This window comes from Piliocolobus tephrosceles, unplaced genomic scaffold, assembly GCF_002776525.5.
Source record: "Piliocolobus tephrosceles isolate RC106 unplaced genomic scaffold, ASM277652v3 unscaffolded_19, whole genome shotgun sequence".
In the NCBI taxonomy this organism is placed as follows: Eukaryota; Metazoa; Chordata; class Mammalia; order Primates; family Cercopithecidae; genus Piliocolobus; species Piliocolobus tephrosceles.
The window spans coordinates 3,400,942-3,424,364 of NW_022300975.1; the positions used below are offsets into that span (position 1 = coordinate 3,400,942).

The window sequence follows — 23,423 nt, forward strand, 5'->3', positions numbered from 1 at the left end:
CTGTCTCAGCCTCCCGAGTAGCTGGGACTACAGGCGCCTGCCACCTCGCCCGGCTAGTTTTTTGTATTTTTTAGTAGAGACGGGGTTTCACCGTGTTAGCCAGGATGGTCTCGATCTCCTGACCTCGTGATCCGCCCGTCTCGGCCTCCCAAAGTGCTGGGATTACAGGCTTGAGCCACCGCGCCCGGCCCAGTTGAGAATTCTTAAACCAAAAATCAGAAATGCAAAATGCTCCAATGAGCATTTTCTTTGAGCCTCTTGTTGGTGCACAAAAAGTTTCGGATTTTGGCAGTATTTTGGAGTTTGGATTTTCAGATGAAGAATGCTCAACCTGTATTTAATAATCCCCAAACTCTGTTCAGATGTTGGCCTTTTCTTTTTTTCCAAGGGAAATGAGGAAAACAGAAATAATTTCTACCTGTCCACTTGAAATTAGAAATGATATGATGAATTGCTAAACAATTATAGAAGGTTTTGATTAATGAACAAAACATTATAGGTCCACAAATGCTGATAGACAACTCTGAAGTCACAAAAGCTCTGAGAACAAACTTTTGTTTTTGTTTTCTTAAGTCATTTGCTGGCAAATTTGATCTGATGTGAACTCAATTGGCTGCAAATTCTGACCTGAACCAACCTGAAACTTTATAGTCTTAAACAGTTTATTTCACTTACTGTGACCATTCATACCTTTTTGGTATTGGAATAGTGATGCATTGGAACATGCACTGGAGAAGTTACTTAAGTGTAATATGTATCTACTGTGTAATTTTTCTAAAATCTGAAAGATTCTGAATACCAAAACACATCTGGCCCCAATTTGGTTAAGTTTTTATATTCCTCATCAAAACTCCCCAAATTTCATGTACAGAACATTCAAGGGGAAAGTTGCCATTTTCCTCTCTGGCTCCCAGATACCTTGAAACTTTAATATAGAGCTATTTTTTAAAAGGGGAAATTTAAGCTTATTGAAAAACTTGTTTTCAGTGCCTGGGTTTTCATTTATACACACTTAACTGCAAGGCTCCCAAAACGCCAGCCCTCATGAAGGACACTAATGATACGAAAATCAGTAAGGTCATGTCTGTCTGCCTTTGAGGAACTTATATGAGATTGATGATGCTGATTTGGTCAAAGGCAGCAAGGAAGTCTCAGTCATAACTTATTTTATCTACTTTGTATTAGCAACTTAGAAGGGAAAGAGTATTGGGGGTTGCTGAGTCAATGCAAAATCAAGCACATGAGTAGGAAACTGATTTGTTTTTAAAAACCATCATTTTATTAAATGGCAAGTTGTCAGAGATCATTACCATCTGTAAAATTCATTTTTAGATGGATAATACATTGAATTAAATACCAGATGCTCTTTTACCTCATTTTTCTCTTAGTATTTTCAATGCATCACCAATCTTCCTGTGAGAATTATGTTATGATTAGTAAGTCTGGGAAGAAATTAAAGAAAGGGTGGGGAGAGGCAGACACTGCAATTAAAAAAATGAACATGACAAGAGCACACAGCCCTTCAGATCATTCACAGGGAAGACATGAAATATTAAGGATTCACAACAGGGCTGTCTTTCTCAGGAACTCAGGTAAGCTAACCTTTAGACCTCAGCAAGTGGCTATGAAGACTATGAACTTCTCTTTATTAAACATAACCAGAAATAAGCTCAAAGCAAAATGTTATCTTAATTCTGAATCACTGAAACCTTTAATATTCCCTGCATGTTTTACTCTTATGGGAGAATGTACTGCTTTTATATCAATTTTGAAATAATATTTATTTTCCTTTCTCAACTACTATAGCCCTTCATGAATACCTATCCCATGTTGGGGGAGAGAAATTATACTAGTTCTGGAGAGAAGGCTAGAAAGGCATTCTCAAGGTACATTTTATGTTTTTTCCACCACTGTCACTCTGGTGGCTTTTAATAGGTCACTTCAGGAACCTTCACCATATAGGCACTAGTTTTTAGTGGTATGCTGACAGTTTGCATTTGCACAGGTTCATCTTAGCAAACTTAATAATACTTTGCAAACTCTATTCTAGGCTTCAATATATTTCAAAATGATTCTCTCATCACCCCGATAGGATTCTACAGCTAGGAATTAAATGGAACAAATACAGACATTCACTCTGGGGATGTATTCTGGGAAATAGCACAATATTTCTTGTGTAGGTAATTACACCGAACACTAGTCATGCTTTACTTCCTCATTTCAGGCTCTTAAGAATTTTTTCACAAACAGAGTATGTTAATCCTAAATTATAGGAAAAACAATTATATTGCTAGAAGTGAAACTATAAATGTAAATCAAATAACTCTGAATTAAAACTACAAATCGCAAATCTACTCATTAACCGAAAACCCAATCAGACTCTCAGAGTTGGACGTCACTCTAGGTTTTCTCCTTTAACCTACCCAATGCAGGAATTCATTTTACTACAGTATTCCTGAGAATTAGTTAACCAACTTTTGCACAAAGACAGTGAGCATATCACTCTATCAGACAACAGTTCTGCTGGAATTTTTAAAATATTGAGCAAAAATCAATCAGCCTCAGTTCTGTTCCCTGAAGCCACATGAATTCACTCTTGCTCATAGCACAGATACGATACTTGAAGACAGACTTTATGTTCCCGGAAGTCTCTTCCCATTTCCCTTAACAGCTCATCACATGTAAATGCTTCCACACTTCAAAATTGGGTCCCTCTTACCTAGATGCAGTAGGTGTCCTGAAATGAGATGGGTTTTATTGAAAGAGGCTGGGCTTATGACCAAGCATCCTAGTTTGCTTAAAGCCACAACAGTAAGCTATATAACTTAGACTTGAAGACCTACGAGGAAACAGAGGCTGAGAAATGGGGTAACAGTATATCCTACATTGGGCTGTTGTGAGGCAAAAGTGAAGAAATGTATATGCAAACACAACTTGTAAATGATACAAAGCTTTACAAAGGTTGGGGAAAATGGATACTTCAAAATTTTTTCTATCTATCAGACAGCTAGCTATGTATGTATGTATGTATGTATGTATGTATGTATGTATCTATCTATCTATCTATGAATGACAGTGTCTTGCTCTATTAGGTAGACTGGAGTGCAATGGCATGATTATAGCTCATGGTAGCCTCGACCTCCAGGGTTCAAGTGATCCTCACATTTCAGCCTCCCGAGTAGTTAGGACTACAGGTTCATGCCACTATGGCCGACTTTTTTTTTTTTTCCCCCTGTAGAGAATAGGGGTCTTGCTCTGTTGCCTAGGACGCTCTCCAACTCCTGGCCTCAAGCGATCCTCCTGCCTCAGCCTCCTAAAGTGCTGGAAGCACAGGCATGTGCCACTGCGTTTGGCTGGCTACTTCAACTTAACAATATCTGTCTAAGATTATGTTCCTAGCCTATACTAGATTAGAAGGGGTAACTATTTGTCAGTTTATAGGAATGCTCTTTTAATGGGACCCAGAGATTAATTTTTTTAAAAATAGGTCACACATCTGGCTTGTGTTGGGTTTATGGTCATGTAAAATCCTGGATTTCACATAATAGGCTGGTAAACTTGGTCTCTTTTATTCTGTATTTTTATAATTTATGTTTTGCACTTAGATGCAAGACTTTCCACTTTTTCTTATTACGTTTATCTCTTCAAAATGTGAATTAAGTTATCTTCCATCTTTGTACTATACACACATTAAATAAAGCTGCTTTTCATGTCTTTGTCCAAATCTTTGGTAATAACGTTGAGCAAAACATGGGTAAGGACAGGGCCTTCTGCCAAACTTCTAGAGCCCTTTCATGAAGATGATCTGAACGTTAATAAACTTCAGCAATCTAAGAATATTTTTTTCTCATCCAGTTGAAAATCCTCCCATTTTGTTCACAAAACATTGTAACACTATCTGTCCAAAAGTCTTGCTAAAATCTGGATACGGCATGCCAACAGCATTCTCTTACTCAATTTTATGACCAACCGTAACTACACCAAATAGAAAATGAGGCTGGCTTTTGTACCAGTCAGGGTCTAATTAGGCAAATGGAAGCAACCTAAAGCATAACTAGCAGTGGGAATTTAAGGCAGGGATTAGGTTAGTTACACAGGCCACGAAGAACTGAGACACCCAAACAGGAGGTGGTGAGGCAACACAGGGGTTAGGGACAGCAGAAAGCCACAGAAGAAGCAATGGGGAAAGAGTGACACTGAAACCCAGTGGAAGATGGAAGCATGGCGCACCTATCTGGAGAGCACTGGAACATGGAAGAGAAGCTGCCTTTGCCTTACTCTGATGCCTCTTTACCAGTTCCCTGTTGACCCTGGCCTCTCCCTGCTTCCCATCTCCCAGTCTCCTGCCAGTGTTTCCCATTAGCAGAACCTGCGTAGAAGCAGGGGGCCTAGAGCCAAGGAAAGGCAGTCAGCAGTCACGTGGGGCAAAAGGCAGTGGGCAGGGCAAAGAGACTCTGGCACATTTGACAATGGCCCTTTTCAGAGAAACTTTGATAATTCTCTGTTTTCATCTTCTTTTCTGTGGATTCAAACATGATTAGAATGAATTTCCAATTAAAATAATTTTCAAAGGTTAAGAGTCTGTATTTTAGAAATCAGGCTTATTATTTTTAAAAATTACAGTGAACTTTTCCCCTTTTTGTTCCTATAGAGCTCTCCTATTTCACACAACTTGTCAAAGATTACCAAAAGTGAGACTGAAACCCAATTTGCAAGGTCTTGTGGTATCCTACAATTTGTTTTTTCCATTGTCAGAAACCTGAATTAATATACTAGACCATGTGTACTGTATTCTAGCTTTTCCTCCTTTTTTAAAAGTGGATATATGTATCTCCACATCCATGGAAGAGAAGCTGCCTTTGCCTTACCCTGATGCCTCTTTATCAGTTCCCTGTTGACTCTGGGATGTGTGTGTGTGTGTGTGTGTGTATATATATATTATTTATATATAATATGTTTTATATATATAAATAATATATAAATAAAAATAATATATAAAATAAATAATATATTAATAATATATATATTATTATACTTTAAGTTCTGGAATACATATGCAAAATGTGCAGGTTTGTTACATAGGTATACACGTGCCATGGTGGTTTGCTGCAATATCAATCTGTCATCTACATTAGGTATTTCTCCTAATGCTATCCCTCCCCTAGCCCCCTACCCTGTGACAGGTCCCAGTGTGTGATGCTCCCCTCCCTGTGTCTATGTGTTCTCACTGTTCAATTCCCATTAATGAGTGAGAACATACAGTGTTTGGTTTTCTGTTCCTGTGTTAGTTTGCTGAGAATGATGGTTTCCAGCTTCATCCATGTCCCTGCAAAGGACATGAACTCATTCTTTTTTACGGCTGCCTAGTATTCCATGGTGTATATGTGCCACATTTTCTTTATCCAGTCTATCACTGATGGGCAATTGAGTTGGTTCCAAGTCTTTGCTATTGTGAACAGTGCTGCAATAAACATACGTGTGCACGTGTCTTTATAGCAGAATGATTTATAATCCTTTGGGTATATACCCAGTAATGGGATTGCTGGGTCAAATGGTATTTCTGGTTCTAGATCCTTGAGGAATCATATTCTAGCTTTTTCTAACTTTGATTTAATATACACATCTTTTTTTTTTTTTTACCTATACGTTTTGGTTTGATTATAATTTTCCTTGCCCCCCACCAAATGGTGACAAAAGCAATAATTATATAGTTTACCTTCTCGTTTCTTGTTGGCTTTACTTTCTCTAATCCAGACAAAGCCAATTTCTTATGTAGCTCTCAACAGCTAAAAATAGTCTTAAGATTTGTTTGTTTTTGTCAAGCCCTACCTCATACTGGATTTTAGAGTAACTTCTTTCTTACTAGTCAATCCCATACTTTTGTATTTTTGTATTTCTCCTTGGTTGTCAAGCAAGATTTATATTCTTTTACAAATAAATTCATTAGAGTTTATGCATAATCACAATTTGAAAAACTCTTCCTCATTCTTTTACTGAGATTGTATGTGTACATGTGTGCGGAGAGACAGACATTCTCATTGACCTTGGTCCTTTTTCCATTTTAGTGCTTATTTGCATGTTCAGTATCTGAATTTTTTTAAACTCACTTTTCCTTATGTTTGTATACATTTGACTTTTTAAAGCATTTTCCTTCTAAATCATTCTCCTTTTAAGCATCTCCTTCTAAGCACTTTAGTTTCTTGTCTATTAATATGAAAATCATTACAAATAAATTTCATAATTTTTATTTTTGATATTTGTTCCACTGCATATTAGGCATTTCCACAAGATATAAACAAAACCTGGGAACAGATACGAATGTAGTAACATTTATAAGATGCATCACTCTTGGATGTAAGCAAATCCCTGGCCTCTCCCGTCCTCCCATTCCCTAGTCTCCAGCCAGTGCCTCCTACTGGAGGAACTCAGGTGGAAGCAGGGGACACAGGAGCTGAGGAAAGGCAGTCGGTAGCCATCGGTGGTCACTGTCTCGTGTAGTCAAAAAAGTCTGACAGTGATGTACTGGAAGGCAGTTTCAAAAGGCAGGGATGGGCCAGGTGAGGTTAGCTCACACCTATGATCCCAACGCTTTGGGAGGCTGAGGCAAGAGGATCGCTTGAGGTCAGGAGTTTCAGACCAGTGTGAGTAACACAGTTAAGACCCTATCTCAGGAAAAAAAGAAAACATGCACACACCCACACACACACACACCCAAACCCCCACAAAAAGCAGGGATGCTGTAGCCAGGGCCAGACTGTCTAGGACTATAGACAGGCTCTGCTACTGATTAGCTATTTTCCCTAAATTTTTCTGTGCCTCAGTTTCTCAATCTATAAAATGTGCATGCTAAAATTATTGCCTTGGGAAAATTGTGAGGTTCAATGAGCTGCACATGTAACAGTACTTAAAATAGTGCCTAGTACAGAGCTAAAATAATGTATTGTAATAACCATCTCTCTGGGGCCTTATGCCATACGGAATAAATACTAGCTTAACAGTAATATTCATATTAGTATCATTAATAGCAGGACATGTCTTTGGTAGACTGCTTTGCTCTAACTGTTCATTCTAGGGTTGAATGAGTCTATCATTGGGGGAAAATATACAACAAAATTAGATTCAGGAAGACCTCAAATCAGTTGTTTTTCAAGAAGCAACTCTAAGAAACATGTAAGAAAGCTCAGTTCTACTCTGGGGTCCAAGTAGATCCACTTACATCTACTTTTGGATGCACTCATCAACACTGTAGTGGGACTGACAAATGTATGCATGGATGGGCACACATACAAGCACACAGAAGACATACAAGAACATAAATCAATGTGAACTCAAGTGAATAAGGCTGCATTTTGGGAAACAGAATTAATGGCTATTATTAATTTACTCAAGCTGCCCTTAATAGAGGATGAGTTATTAATCAGGTATTGAAACAGTATATGCCTCAGTAAATGACAATGTATTCTTCTAATATTATTTTAAATTGGACAATAACCTTTTTAAAAAGTAAGAATGAAAAATTATCTGGACACTTTCCAGAGATGGAATTCCCGTGACTGCATTCAAAGAAGTTAAAATGTTAACGTTGTAAATCAAATGATGGGCATAAATATTTGATAACTATCATCTATTCCCTCAGGTACTACTTTATTTTTTTATAACTGTAACTCAGTGGGCATAAAATGTATTCTGTTCACCTTTGTATTCTCCTTCAAGAATACCCTAGTACCTTTCAAAAAGAAGGCATTCAACAGATAATTGTGTTTAATAGGATGGTTCATTAGTTCTGAGGTAATCTATGAATCTAAAATGTATTCTGATTCACACAAGGGAAGAGTTACTTTACAAGTCTACAAAAAACAATGCTGGCTGGGTGCGGTGGCTCACGCCTGTAATCCCAGCACTTTGGGAGGCTGAGGCGGGTGGATCACCTGAGGTTAGGAGTTCGAGACCAGCCTGACCAACATAGTGAAACCCTGTCTCTACTGAAAATACAAAATTGGCTGGGTGTGGTGGTGTGCACCTGTAATCCTAGCTACTCAGGAGGCTGAGGCAGGAGAATTGCTTGAATCCGGGAGGCAGAGGTTGCAGTGAGCCAAGATCGTGCCACTGCACTCCAGCCTGGGCAACAGAGCGAGACTCCGTCTCAAAAAATAGCAACAACAACAAACAACAACAACAACAAAAACAATGCTAATTATGACCATGCTATCGCTTGGTCCAGCCCAGCAATCATACTGTCCTTAGTTATACCTCCCAAGAATACCAGTGAAATTAATCACTAATATTTTATCTCTGTCAATAAAAACCATACTGAGGTTTCTCACTGTTCTGTGTAGTCAAAAGGGTCTGACAGTGATGTGCTGGAAGAAATGGAACTCACTCCCAAGAGAAAAACAAAAATCAGTATGTTAATACCTAGGATTCCTGAGGATGTGCATGTTAGACCATGAATAAAAAGTTTTCTTCTTCAAAATGATTAAAAAGAAAACACTTCAATAGAAATCCTGAAGGGGTGAGATAAAATGTGTAGTAAAGGGATTATATTTTATGTTCCTGGGTTCAGGGGGACTGTCACACTTTTAGTTCAGGTAAAACCATACCTTAGGCTCAGTTTGTTATTGGGGACTCGCTTTAAAGATAAAAGAAACCTTGGCTGCATCAAGCTTTAATCTTTCTGAATCAGATGTATTTTAAAATGTATTCTTTTCTACTGATGTTAAGATATTCATTTTTTAATGTGTTCTGCTTTAAAAGATTTAATAAAATGACCAGTGGAAAAATAACAAATTATGTGTACTAGATAAAAAGTAATACCACAGAAGCAGAAACCATTGAACTGGTGGAGGTTGTGTATCCCCTATGCGAAAACCTTGGCATTACAAGTGTCTCAGATTTTGGACTGTTTAGAATTGTGAAATATTTGCACATACATAATGAGATATCTTAGGGATAGGACCCAAGTCTGAACACAAAATTCATTTATGTTTCATATACACTGTATATGAATAGTCTGAAGGTAATTTCATAGAGTATTTGAAATAACTGTATATGGAACAAAGTTTGTGTACACTGAACTATCAAAAAGCAACGGTGTCAGGTGTGAAATTTGCTGCTTGTGAGGTCATGTCAGAACTCAAAGTTTTGGATTCTACACCATTTTGGATTTTTAATTTTCAAATTAGAGATGCTCAACCTGTCCTAAGAAATGGTAAGTAGTTCCAAAATGCACCATATAATTTTGCTCTTAATTATATGTTGTCTTTCATTGTCTATTATAAAGGAGTTGGCTAGATTAAAAACAAGGCAGTGTGAAAACAGACCTACTGACACCAATCAAGAAGTTTCCATTTCCAAATCTCTGCTTTTTAGTACAAAACAAATGTTTTGCAGCCAAGGTATATTTACAATCATTTTGTACTGGCTTATTATCTGCCAAAACAGTGTAGACATAACCTTAGGATGGCATTTTAGCAGTGTTTTTCAGGATGAGCATTTCCCCCATAATTAAATAAAATCTGAATGCTTGTGCCAGAGAAATACACACTGGTTGATGGTTTCTGAGAATAGCATTGCTGCTAAAAAATTCAATTCCGTTTATCATAAGAGATAACTGGTCACAGAACACTGGTCTAAGCTTCTCTCAACACTAAAATCTGGGTGTATTGAACAGTTTTGTAGTTTGCTGAAACAACTGGACTAGGTAACACGGCGATTGAAATATTTTTCTTTACTCACTATTTCCTCAGAAATGGTACTATTTCTGAAGACTCTGAATAGGGTGGAGGTGGCCTTTGCTCCATAAGCCCATCTACTAAAGTCTGCCGCAAAGAGGTTAAGGGCAGTCATTAAGTACATTCCTATACTTTCTGTTCCTCCAAAAATAATCTAGTGCAATTGGGGATGAGACGAAAAGAATTAGAACAGGAGTTTTCTGAAAACAACTCACAACTTTGTATAAAATGATAAGGAAAGAAACCCACCACAAAGGTCCCCTTAAATATATTTTAAGTATTAGAATTCATTTCTATGATGATAGTGTAGGAGGAGCTTAGGTGGGATGTTCTGGGCTTTAAGGGGGTTACAATAGGATGGACAATGCACATCAATAATATGAAGACAACAGAAGTCTTAAATGGAGTCATACATTGATCAAATACTACCAATAACTGGGAACAGTGGAGGGATCTATGGTGACTGTCTCTGTCGTCTGTGCTCTCAGGAATGCAGGTTTCTGCTTCCTATTTACTTGGCTAGCAATCTTCTCTCTTTCCACTCTTCTATTATTGAATTTCTCTTCCCCCTATCCTCAGCATCTTTCAGCTCTTCTTTTCTACTAGCAGGGCTTACTCTTTGTTTGCACCCAACCAACCTCCCTGAAGCAGGGCTACAAGGTCAAGGTCAAACACTCAGGTTCAGTGTTGGAGTCGTCTTTGACTCTTCTTTTTCTTTGCCTCTCGCATTGACTCACTCAAACAATTCACTTGAATACCCCTGGAATCTCTTTCTGCCTCCCATTCCCACTGTCAGCTCTCTCAATTCCGCTTCTTATCTTCTCATACCCTGATGTCCACAGGGGCTTTCCACCCCATTCCATACATAGCTGCCAAGAAGATCTCTCTAAGTGCTGCTTTTATCACTGTGTAACCCCATCCCAAATCTTCAATGGCTCCTCATTATTTTCAAGTACATATTTATTTGCTATGCACTAAACATTCTCCCAATTCTGACTCACAACTACACTTTACCTTCATCTTCCATAAACACAGTCCTCTATTCCTGCCAATCTGATAGACTTGTTACCATCTACCTTTCTCCTGTGCTTGCCTTAATCCCTTTGTTTTATCTCCCCAGCTGTCCATTTAATTATGTGTAAGTAACAATCCCCGCTACATACGGTGGTCAGGTATAAAGGAGGGAGGTGAGTAAATTTAAGTGGATAATGGCAATGACTGTTGGCCTCAGACTCAGGGCTCAACAGGGAAAAGAGAGGACAGTCATTTGGAGAACAAGCATCTAAGAGGGCAACCACCAATCAACTCTGACCAATTGTTCCCACGGAGGGAGGCTAGCTTGACGTCTCCAGGTCCTCTAAATTTTCAGAAGTCAGAAATCTGTATTTATTTGAAATTTTAATCTTCAAATATTAGCCATGAATTGAACTGTAAAATACAATATAGGCCAACAAAATATAGGCCAAACAAAGGATCTCTGCAGGTTGGATGTCACCCAGAGACTGCTAGTTTCAGCTTCTAGTGTTGCCTAAGTAAGCCCTTCATTGAAAACCATCTTTGTTGTTCTTTCCCCTGTGCGTGGTCTCCAGAACATGCCTGCTAATATTTTCTCCCTTCTCTAGTTTCACACATTCATTTTTGTGTGTCACTCATCACTCAAGTGGAGTTTCATCATTTCATTGAATGATTCCTTTTAAAATCACTTGCATGATTTCTTATTCCTTAAATTGTTATATCTCTACAACTAGAGAATAAGCTCCTTGAGGACAGGAGTTGTATACCATAATTTCCTACAATTCCCATAGTATCTTCCAAAGTACATTCCCAAACAAACACTTATTTAAGGTTGTAAGATGCATCCTGGCAGTTTCAAAAGCACAGACAGTTTTTAAAAAGAAAATATGAGCTCCATTTCTTTGACAGCAGTCTTGGACGATCTGTCATCTTATTCAGCCACACATATATGTGTAGGAGTAAGCTGTCTTCCATAGAGACTTTTATAATGTGCACACTCCTATAACAAGCAACTTGTAGTCTTTTCTATTCATCTAAAACAAGGCGCAAGAACAGCCTAGTGTTTAAGAGTGCAGGCTATGGAGACAGACTGCCCAGGTCCTTATCTAGGCTCTAACACCTACTGTCCATGTGACCTTAAACAAGTTATATAACTTCTATACCTTTTGGTTTCCTAATGTGTAAAAGAAGAATGATAGTAGCTACCTCAGAGGACAGCTGTGAGAATTACATTAGTACATATAAAGTACTCAGTGCCTAACACACAGCAGATTATAAATGTCAGTCATTATCATCTTAGGTTAGATAACATAATTTATCTGTAGAAAGAGCTGCTATAAAAATGTATAATATATTTTAAAGAACATTCAAAATGGTTTCAGGAAAGTGAGAAGCAGAACAGCAATCTTTTAGGCTTATGTTCCAGCCTCTAGTCACACTCCAAAACACTAAAACTGCACTTGGAGGTACCGTGTTCCTATATCACTGATCTTAGAAGGTTTACAAGTTTTAGTTCCCATTGCACCAAAAATATGTGTATATACACATCCAGATAACTTCAGTCGCCTCTGTTATTGGCACAGAATATACCCTCAATAACTATTGTGAGAATAAATGAACAAGCTGTTCTACTTGTTATATTAGACAATTTTGGTACTAGAGATCTTCAAGGGTAGAGTTTTTCTTTGCTGAAATGTACACAGGTTCAGCTATCTCTGACCCTCTTCAGTGTCCTCCAACTACAGCCACTATAATACACAATGATCTCCAGTGGGGATACTTTGCTGTTCTTTATATGACCTGACCTAATTAATTTCAAAACGAAAGGAAACACAATACCTTATAGTACCTGCACAACTTAAATGACGAATAAACTGAACAGTATGAACTTCGTGGAGGTCCCAACATAAAGCATTGTATTTTTGTCAATTCCCTGACCTCAGACAAAACCCTTAAAAATATTTGGAACAAATCCCAGAATTTTCAGGTCACTTTCAGCTATTAAAAGTCTACCCAGTTTAAAATGCCAGTCATACACCTGAATTAGGACCTTCCCTAGGAAATCTCCTGGCTCCAGGAGAACAGGAAGGGAGAAAACAGGGAGTGGGTCTTTACAATGCCAAAGCTGGGAGTACAGGCCAATCCAAGTATCTCTGTGCCTGCTGCCAATTTCCTCCAATTTTGTTTGTTTGTTTGTTTGCTTGTTTGCCTGCTTACACAGGTATAGGGCACAGCAGTAAATATATGCCCCAAATATTTCTTACTTCTCACTAAGGAGAAGACATTTCTTGAAAGCAACGACCCCCATGTTTGGAAGGACTGTTCATTCACTCCTCTTACTCCAACCCACAGGAATGGAGTTAGGGAAAGATGAGTAGTTAGTTTGGGGCTCGTTCCTGGCCCTTCTTTCACAAGGCCTAACACCTCTCATTTAGAGAATAGAAGACAGAATGGGTGAGGTACAACTAACTGCCCATGGTTATGGGCAGTTAGTTCTTTTCTTCTTTGTTTCTGCAAACTCTACACAAGACTCAATGGCATTCTCGGGATGTCATAGGCAGGCAAGACTCAATGGCATTCTCGGGATGTCATAGGCAGGGGTGATATTCAAAACATTTAACAGGCAGGGGTACCACCTAATCAGAGGGGATGTGCCCTCCAGGTGCTGAAAGGTACTAGATGGTTGGGTTACAGGCTTTTTCCTGACAGTAGGAAGCATCTTGGTGCTTTAGTATAAAGAAGGCAAACCAGTTGAGTATCACTCCTGTTTGCAGGCACACCTCAGAGGGTCCCGAGCAAAGGCATCTCTACCATATTCTCCCCCGATGTGAGAGACTGTCGCAGGCCTAACTTATGCAACCCTTCTCTGTTACTGTCCAACAGTCTTTTGCCTGATCACATGGATCTATTTTCTATTTATCCACTTGACCCTTGGGAAACTCATACATCTTTATAATGCCCAACTAAGAGTACAGTAGGCCATTCTGAGTCTCTCCATGCTGCCAACTTCCTTTGGTTTTCTTTTTGCCTGGTCAGATAGGTAAAGGATCCAGCAATAAATTGGTGTTTAAAATATTTCTTATTTCTTGCCAAAGAAGAAGAAATCTTTTGCATGTACCTCCCTCAATCTTTAACAGTGCTTCTCTTGGAGCTGCCTTCACTTCCCTTGACATGGGACATAGATAAAGAATGAGAATTACTTCTCTCCTTTCCTCCCTGGGACACAGAGAAAAGGCAAAATATTCCAGATGTGTGGATAGCCTATGATAACCCTCTATCAAAGGATGACTTGAGATTGGAGTGGGGATAAGAGGAGGAATTCCTGGAGTGTTAGATAAGATAATAGTTGTATTAGGTTATCTCTTTAGAAATCCCGAGATGGGTGTGGCCCAAACTGGAAGTAGTTTCTTGGTGGCTTTCCCTTTAGAATGTGTGAATTTAAGGTTGTGTCTTCAAATTGCAGACACCATCACCAATTCTAGGCAATAGGAAAAATCTTCAATATCTTCTTATATTTATTTATCTTAAAATGCTTCAGAGATAATTAAATGTTATATTTTGTGAATGAAAAATGAACATCAAATGCACATGGAATAAAAAAATTAATAAAGCATAAATCTACTGGTGATTATTTGGAGATGCTGGTTAATCCATTATGCATATATTTAAGTTTAATTAGAAACTAGAAGGCTTTAGAATGTTATTCTAAAATACACTGTATTAGTATTAAGACATCACACTGATTCAGTGCAAATAACAATGCAAGAAAGTTTTCTTATTTTTTAGGGATTCTGTTTTATTAAAAGTATATATTTTTGCTCAAATGTCCTAAGAAACTCAGTCTTAGTGTAAGCTGATTTGCTATAATTGGAATAGGCTTATTTCAGTCATTTTACCCCGTTAAATTATGATACCAACATTCAAACATCTGTTAAACCATAGCATCTGTTTCATATTTGGGATGCATCCCTACAAATTAGAAAAGTGTTCTTTTTAATGAGTTCTGATTTAATAAGGAATCCTTTTTTTATGACTGCTATGCCAAAGAAAGAAAACGAGAAGACGAATCCACTCTTTACCAGCCCCCCATGCAGCAAAGTACCCCAAAGGTTCACAAATTTTTAACCAAAAAAAACTGTTTAAAGATAAATATCACATATTGAAAGTTGGTTTTACATTTTAGTACTGTTTAATATTTAAGAAATCATATGTATTTTTGTATATATGTATGCACACATACATACACATGCAATTATATAACCAGCACAAGCAGCGGGTCATACACCCATATTATTCAAGAAAAATAATCACTTCGTTCAAATAAATTCTCTTGACAATCTATACAGTCTTAGAGTTACTAGACAAATGCATGACCTCACAGTCTGTCTGTTTACTAGGATTTGTTTACAACTCTAACTCCAAAGGAACTCTCTTGTCAGATCTTCACTGTTTCGGCTGTATCTGGAGTAGTACTTTGCACTGACTCATGCAGTTCTTTTTAGAACTATTCCCTGCTGTCTTCATTAGTTTTCCTTAGAGTTTCCCAGTCACTTGTAGCCCTCTATTGTGGTCTGAACTTGTCCTACACAGGAAGCATGTCAATGTAGTGTCAGACAACAATGGGTTAGTTTGTTCCATTGTTTATTAATTTTACTTTTTAAGGACTTTGTATTTTTATATTTCTAATTTGGACCTGGTAATCTTTAAAAACTTAATTTAAAGATATTATATATTTTAAATGCATAAGTTTTTATGATACAAATTACCATAAAATTTAGAAATTTTAGAATATGATTGGTTATCCCATTAAGTTAAATAAACTACAAAAAATTTACAAAAGAACTCAAAGGGAGCTCATTGAAAGGAAACCAGAAAAATGAGAGAAAAGAAAAAAAAGTCTAGTATGAGATTTTTGGTCATCTACTTTCTACCTCCTAATTTATCTTACCAACAGAGAAAACTGCTACTAGAATGTCCAGGTGCTGAAAACATTTCTTCTGCATGTTTCCTTGAGTTAGGGTAGTCACAGGCTGGCAGAGAAAGCCACTGCCTTGCCCACCCTAGCAACAGGTGCTTCTGGCGTCTTCCTCCCCAATCCATCCCCCACCAATAAGGGCTCTGTTCCTCACCAGCTTTACTTTGCCAATGGAAAAGTAACATTTTACACACATGTCACATCAAATGTACAACTGATTCATCTCATAAAATCAGATTTTAGAACATGTCATATGAATTCTTCACCAGGAAAACAAAAATTCAAACATCAACCATCTGATTTAAAAGCAGCGCGTGCATTCTGGAGATTTATAGATGGTTTATGGGAATCAGAAAAGGGGAAAATAACCACAGCTATTCTTTTGTGTTCAGGCTGGACTTCCATAGCCAATTGAAGTAATCTTATTTTAAAATACTACCTGTGAAAAAAATTTTGCAATATCGCCGGGTAACCTTTTCCAATGCTTAATGACTCTTAGTAGCAAATTTCAGTTTTCCTAAATTAAAGGTTAACCCTCTCATTGTTAAAAATTAGATGTAACTCGTTTTATGGTCACAGGAGAGATGGTGCAGTTTAGGAAACACTGTTAGAATATTTTGCGATTTCCACCTCTGCAGATCCTATCTCTATATATTCTTAGGAACTTGCCTCTGCCAGTTGAAAGAGTGCAGACTTTCCACAGCGTTTTACAGGCTCAGCACCACCCAACTGCGAAGTGTTTGAAGAAATCTATATTAAAGACAATCCACATAGAGAATATTAGTTGTGATACCAGAATCTTTGCTTCTCATTCATACACATTCAGGAATTTTTCTTAGTTTTTGAGAGTATCATTGCTCCCGTGTAACAAATAACAAAACATGTCACATTTGGGATGATTATTTTGAGAACCATTTTCAGTAAATGACCTCAAAAATAATAACAAAAGTAGGTATGGCTGTTTAATAGCAAGAATATTGTCTTAGATCTTCCAGGCTTTAAATTTAACTCTATAATCTTAAAGTGAGAAAAGTATTTCAATTTCTATTTAAGTACTAACTTAACAACTAGTCAAATATAAAAGAGATTTAGAGTTATTTTGCATTTACCAAACAATTTTTTTTTTTTTGAGGAATATATTTGGGATCTCTGTGGAAAGACAGCATCAAGTCAGTCAACAAATTTTGTTTAGAATCCAACATATATGTGCAAGGCCATATGACAGCAGCTTAGGAACCTAAGAGTTTTATATAAAACACTGACCCTGGCTTTCAGAGTATGCTCTAATGTACATGCAAAGACTGATAATTAAGATCACAAATCTGAGTTGTACAGTTAATGGCTTATGCTGTATTGCAGTATATAACATATGTACGACATTAACATTAACTACATAATCTTCTGCAAATTTGGCTAAATAGTGGCTGGGCATTGACAAAAATGAACAGCACTGCCTTTTCTCATTTTTTTAAATAAAAACTTCATTTTCAATTTCTAGCCTCGATAAGAGCTGAGAAGGACATACATTCTTAAAGACATTTACAAAGCATCTTTACCTGGAGAAGTTCTGTCATTGCTAAGAGTAGATAGCTATGGTCTAACCTTTTAGATTCTTTGTGATTCTGAATTCTTTCTCAGTTAAAAACAAAGCTATTTCTCATTTCCATTTAGTAGGTAATCCTGCTTATGACTATATCCTTAAAGGGGACCACAGATCCCACAGGTGATTCTATGAAGTTGTTAGCTCCCGGAGACACTGGGTGCTTTGTGCTAGAGGAGATTTTCCCTAGAATACTTGCTGAATAACAGGTCTTTGTAGAAGCATGTATTTAATAATGGCCTACCTAGGCCACTAAAAAGGGCCTAGCTTAAGGAAGTTCCTCGTAGGCGCTATCAGTTTTAACAGAGCGCTTTTCTATTCATCTCTATCATTTACTTTTTCTTTAGAAGATGAATTTATGGGGCTCAATCTTTCTGAAGTTTGGAATATTTTCTTCTTGCCGAATTTTCACTGATAAATGCTACTTCTACCTTTTCTAGACATGTTGAATTCAATTACTCACCTTATCAGGAGACTAAGAGAAAACAAACACATTAATACCACTGGCTCTCAGTGCTTCAGGGAATGAAGGACTGAACATAAATGCCAGTGCCTTGAATCAACGCAAAGAATATGGCCTTTGTGCCACACAGGCAAGCTTTCATTACTTGCTGCTGTGTGGACTTCAGCAAATAAGATTTTGAGCCTCATTTACCTTACCTTCAAAATACGAACAGTAATACCTGCCCGGAATTATGCTGTGAAGATTAGGTTGGATGCTAGTGTAGGGCAGTGCTGAAGAGATGTTATGCTCTAAATAAATGGCCCAATTATTACTAATAATGATTTATCTTTAACACTGAAACATAAATACCTTTTTAGTACAATTCCAAAAATTAGTTACACACTGAAATGGAAGATAATTAAAAGTAGCAGTGTCTGTGGATAGTTATTAAATTTAGTAATTTGGAGAGCATTAAATTTGTCGCATAATCCCATGACACGCTCAAGAATTACTGAAGGACCACAAGCTGGGGAGCGCTGCACTTCACACCCATGCTGTTTTTCTGCTTCTTCCACCGGCTCCCTCTGCTGTTGGTTTTCGTTCCCTGTGTATGTCACTCCCACATATCCTGTGCCCAATGCAGTGCATGGCACACTGAGAGGCTCATGAATGACTGACTGCATGGATGCACTACCTGCCCTTGAGTTAAAGCACAGCTGTCAGAGAGGAGGCTTGAGAATGGTCCCCTTCGGTTTAGTAAGAACAGTTTTCCTTATTGCCTCTGGGAGGATTTTCACCTGCTTACAGGTACAGGGAAGCATTTTAAATGCTCAAGGTTGCTGGAAGCCTGATTCCCAAAAGGGCATGTGTGGGGGAAGGTTCAACATATTTTAGTAGTCCAATATTTCCAGAATCTCCTAACAATAACATTTGTATGGCATTACACAGTGTGAGGTATGATTTCTAAAAGTTAAATCAAAAACTTCTTAATTTGAGGGAAGGAAGCGTGGAAAACAGGGCACATGTTAATTTCCATGGCTTGGTCCTTATCTTAATTTCTTTGCAGCATTTGACAGTGCTAGTCTTTCTTTAGAAAAACTCCTTCCTGCCCTTCCCTTACTGCAGGGTCCTTGCTTTCCTCGTATGTTTCAGGCCACTCCTCGTGGTTCTTCTTTGCTGGCTCTTCTTTCCATAATAATCCCTTCAATGTTTTTCCTTAGTATTTTGTCTTAGGGCCCTCTCTCATCTATGCTGATGGCTTCAATTTCAAGCACAGCTAGTACAACGATGATTTGTTACATCACTGTTTACTCCTGCCCATGCTGTTCTGCCTAAGAGACATATACATCCTTTCAGATAGGAACAATGTAGTTAACATCTGTTTTCCAATGACTGGTCAGCTCTGGAGGGCAGTGTGTGTTTGCTAGGCTGACAGGTAGACGGCACTAGTGGGCCAGACTGCATAGGATGTTCATGGGCATGCTTCTTCTTTTCCTCAAATTGGATAGGGCTTGCCAATAAGTTAATTTCACTGTAGTCTCTCTTTTGACTATTATGTGATGTTCGGATAAACAATATTCATCCATAAAGGCTAGCTACAGGGTGGATGTGACAGTACATGAGGTACAGCTAAAGTGCTAAGAAAAATGATCACCCTGGATGTTAAATTGCTAATTTTATGGCTGTCTGAGGTGGGTGAACAAACAGGTGGTAAAGACCAGAATCAAATTAGGTAATAGTGGAAGTCTTTTTCAATTATAAAGGTATTGTAAATATTGTAGTTTGGGAGAAGATGACTGATAACTGTTGAAAGAATAAGTGAGTCAAAGAGGAAATAAGGCGTTCCTTTCCTTACCTTCCTTATCTAAAAAGAAATATTAGTGCTTCCAATAAAACACATAATACATCCACTGATTAGTTACAGTGTAAGTATTTTTTTTTTTGAGACAAAATCTCACTGTGTCACCAGGCTGGAATGCAGTGGCGTCATCTCGGCTCACTGCAAGCTCCGCCTCCCAGGTTCACGCCATTCTCCTGCCTCAGCCTCCCGAGTAGCTGGGACTACAGGCGCCCGCCACCATGCCTGGCTAATGTTTTTTGTATTTTTAGTAGAGACAGGGTTTCACCGTGCTCGCCAGGATGGTCTCGATCTTCTGACCTCGTGATCTGCCTGCCTCGGCCTCCCAAAGTGCTGGGATTACAGGCATGAGCCACAGTGTAAGTATATGGTGTTTTTAATTGACTGTAATATTGTGCAACAAACTGAGCATTCCCTCATGAAAATAAATGCATTAAATTTATACCTACTACTTATATACAATGGTGACAATATTTTAATTTTGGTGAGATTATAGTTATATTTATATAGGCAAAGTAAATATCTTCTAAGGGAAGTTTTAAAGTCCAAATCTATCTAAATCACCCAGATTAGCTCTGTGTCTTCAAGGTAAATATAATTTTTCAATGCAAAGATATCCTCTAGGTGTAAGAGTCAGCCACAGAGCACATCAGAGAATATGTGGATTGGTCATGGCTTTTAAGTCTGTTAAACAATTAAAGACAACAGTTCCCTTCTGACATTATATTTGGTCATTAGTCTTTGGTAAACTAGATCTAAAAAGTGACTGATGTGTCACTACCTGTAAACAGAAGACGCAGTTAGGACTCATTCTGACCAACTTAATGGATCAGAGCCTGGAAACACAGAGTAGATGGTACTTTGGATGGGCCAGGCTGAATCTGGATGAAATATGACTGCCCCCTTGGAATGGGAGACAGGCTGAAATTGGGGGTGGGGAGTGAGAAACTGTCCCTGCATTCTGTATTTCTTTCAAAATCCTGATTTTTCTCCTCTTAAATGTAAACATTTATGAGGCAACTACAAATAAATATGTTTATTCAGTTTCATGGTTCCATATAGATTAATTTCAATGAGCTTTTCAATGATCAGATTTGGTTAAGAAGGAAAAATATCTTTCTCATCTTGCAAGGAAGAGATCAGGACTCAATGAAAGAAACAAAACAAAACAAAACATTTCGACCTAAAGAAATTACCCGGGTTTACTGTTAAAAGTATGTTTCTCAGATAAATATTTTACATGATAAATAACCCATTTCCAAGCGAAAATCTAGTTAACTTCTTCCCAGTGTTATAAGAGTTTGTAAATAAAATGAACAGAAATAGTTTCTGAGAATTTTGCATGCCTGATCTTAAAACGATATTACAAAGCTAAATATTTTTAAAAGATAAATTGTTTCCTAGCTTATATAAACACCCACTTCTCTTTAAGTGTACATAATAGGACAAGGAATCCCTCTGAAAAGAGAAGGGCTATAAAGTGCTCCACGCAGTAATTTTCTATTACACATCAATCCCTTCCTCTCTTGACCCTTCCACCGTGAAGTCCCAGAGATATTAATAAGTGCCTTAACAATAATGATTTAATAATTTGGGTTTTTTAAAAAAACACATAACTACAGACCCGTGGTCTCAAACTGTGGTTCTCTAATAGGAAACTTGTTGGAAATGCAAATTCTCAGGCCCAGCACCAGATTTAATCAGTCAGAAGCTTTGGCGGTGCGGCCCAGCAATCTGCGTGTAAACAGCCTTCTAGGTGACTCTGATGTACTATACAGTTTGAGAACCTTTGCTTTTGACTAATTAAAACAAGAATTTCAAGAGTCTTTGGGTTTTCTCAAAGGTGATGGTGTTTTGTGAAATAATTCTAAGAGCTTTAGGGATATCGCAGTGAGTAATTACAGCCTATTCTATTTCTATTGCAATACACATGCTCATAGCAAATTTTAGTAGATATTTTTATTAGTTCATCTAGTTAGCTCTTATTTAGCCTTAAATAAAACCAGCCCAGTATTGGTCTGACAATATGGTCAGATTGTAGGATGTTAAAGATTGAAAGTAAGGGTACTGTTGGGTTAGAGGAGGAAAGTGAAGACAGAGGTTATTTATCCTTTGAGAACCATGAACTACTCTTGTATAAAGACATATAACATTTACAGCTAAATAGCCAAAGATACAATAATTTAATTTGCTGAGGAACTAGGGCTATTACCAATGGTTGCAAAATATAACCAGGAAAAGTTATATACTTGTGGGGACTGCATCTCATTCTAGGGCAAAACAGAACATGTATATTTTTATACCATCCATTTTATTTTAGTCTTTCTGTCATATATGCCTTCCTATATTTTGAAACAACTCCTAATTAAGTTTACAAATTAATAATTTTTTAAAAGGCTCCTCAAATCCTACATACACTTTACAGCTAAAAACCCCAAGAGTCCTCAGGAGATGAGTGCTGTACAGCAAAGGGGCAACTTCTGGAAATGCCACCCTGCCTGACTCTCTCCTCCGAGTAAGAAGTTCTTTTCTTCTCTAGAAAAAAAAACTTAGTATAATTAAGAGGCAATGACCAAATCTCATTCAAGAATTAGTGTACTGAGCAGCAAGGACAAATTAGTTTATGAAAGGCATGGGATCTCATCCTGCAGAATTGCAGGATGGTGGCTATTATACCACCAAACTGGTCCCTTAGAGCTGTCCCCAGCGCTTCAGGAGCTAACAAGTGTGATGATGGTGTTGCTAAAATAACAATCATGGCCAGGCATGGTGGCTCTCACCTGTAATCCCAGCACTTTGGGAGGCTAAGGAGGGCAGATCACCTGAGGTCAGGAGTTCGTGACCAGCCTGGCCAACACGGCGAAACTCCGTCTCAACTAAAAATATAAAAATTAGCCGGGCGTGGTGGTGGACACCTATAATCCCAGCTACTCAGGAGGCTGAGGCAGGAGAATCGCTTGAACCTGGGAGGTGAAGGTTGCAGGGAGCCGAGATGGTACCACTGCACTCTAGCCTGGGTAACAAGGGTGAAACTCCGTCTCAAAAAAAAAAAAAAAAAAAAAAAACATACACTGAATCATAGGCTGAGCAGTGATAAGAGATAGAACCAGCATCAGCTGAGATATTCCATTATTCCATACTGGTATTTGAAGTTAAGCTGGACACTCTTGGTAGTCAGTGCATATGTAAATATCAGGTGTGTCAAAGATGCGCCACTACTTTTCTAATATTCCTGCTATGCAGTATAGAATTTAATCAAACAGAATACATGGCAAATCAATTTTGCTTTGAAAAAAATGTTTCTGAAAAGTTGGATAGAACTGGCTCAGATATCAACATTAAAAATAAATTTAGTCAATATGGCAAAATTCCTTTTTAACTCTGAAGAATTAATGGGCATCAATAACTGGAAGAAAGCAAGAAAGTATTATTAACAAAACTATTTCCCCTAGACAGTGAAAATAACTGCTTCCTTATTATAATGGAAAATTGTAACAAAATCTTAATTAATTCAGATTAATTAAGCAAATTTTTCTTCATGAAATAACATTATATATTTTTGTTACCAGTTTTATACAATAGCCCTCAGCAGCTAAACAAATACTATGGCAGGGAAGCCTAATACATAAGCAGGCCAACCGATGGTATAAAGTCATAGTAGTTGACACAAGTTGTCCCAAGAGGAGACAGCTTTTTTTCTTTTTTTTGTAAGAGCCAAAAGTAATTTTTTTCTCATTTTCAAAGTAAGATGGTAGGTTTTCTTCTGCCAAAAGGATATCATTTTACATTCCATTTATGCA

At 37.8% G+C, this 23,423-nt stretch overlaps 1 protein-coding gene across 11 annotated transcripts in view; it reads right to left on the bottom strand.

Annotated features, from left to right (window-relative positions):
- Nucleotides 1-23,423, bottom strand: part of LOC111542908 (HMG box transcription factor BBX) — a 274,644-nt gene that overhangs the window by 40,055 nt on the left and 211,166 nt on the right. For all 11 annotated transcript variants that reach the window (XM_023212567.2, XM_023212558.2, XM_023212549.2 and 8 more), the window contains one exon: nt 16,390-16,470. In XM_023212567.2, the coding sequence (XP_023068335.1) occupies nt 16,390-16,470 (81 nt within the window). The remainder of the gene's footprint in view (nt 1-16,389; nt 16,471-23,423) is intronic.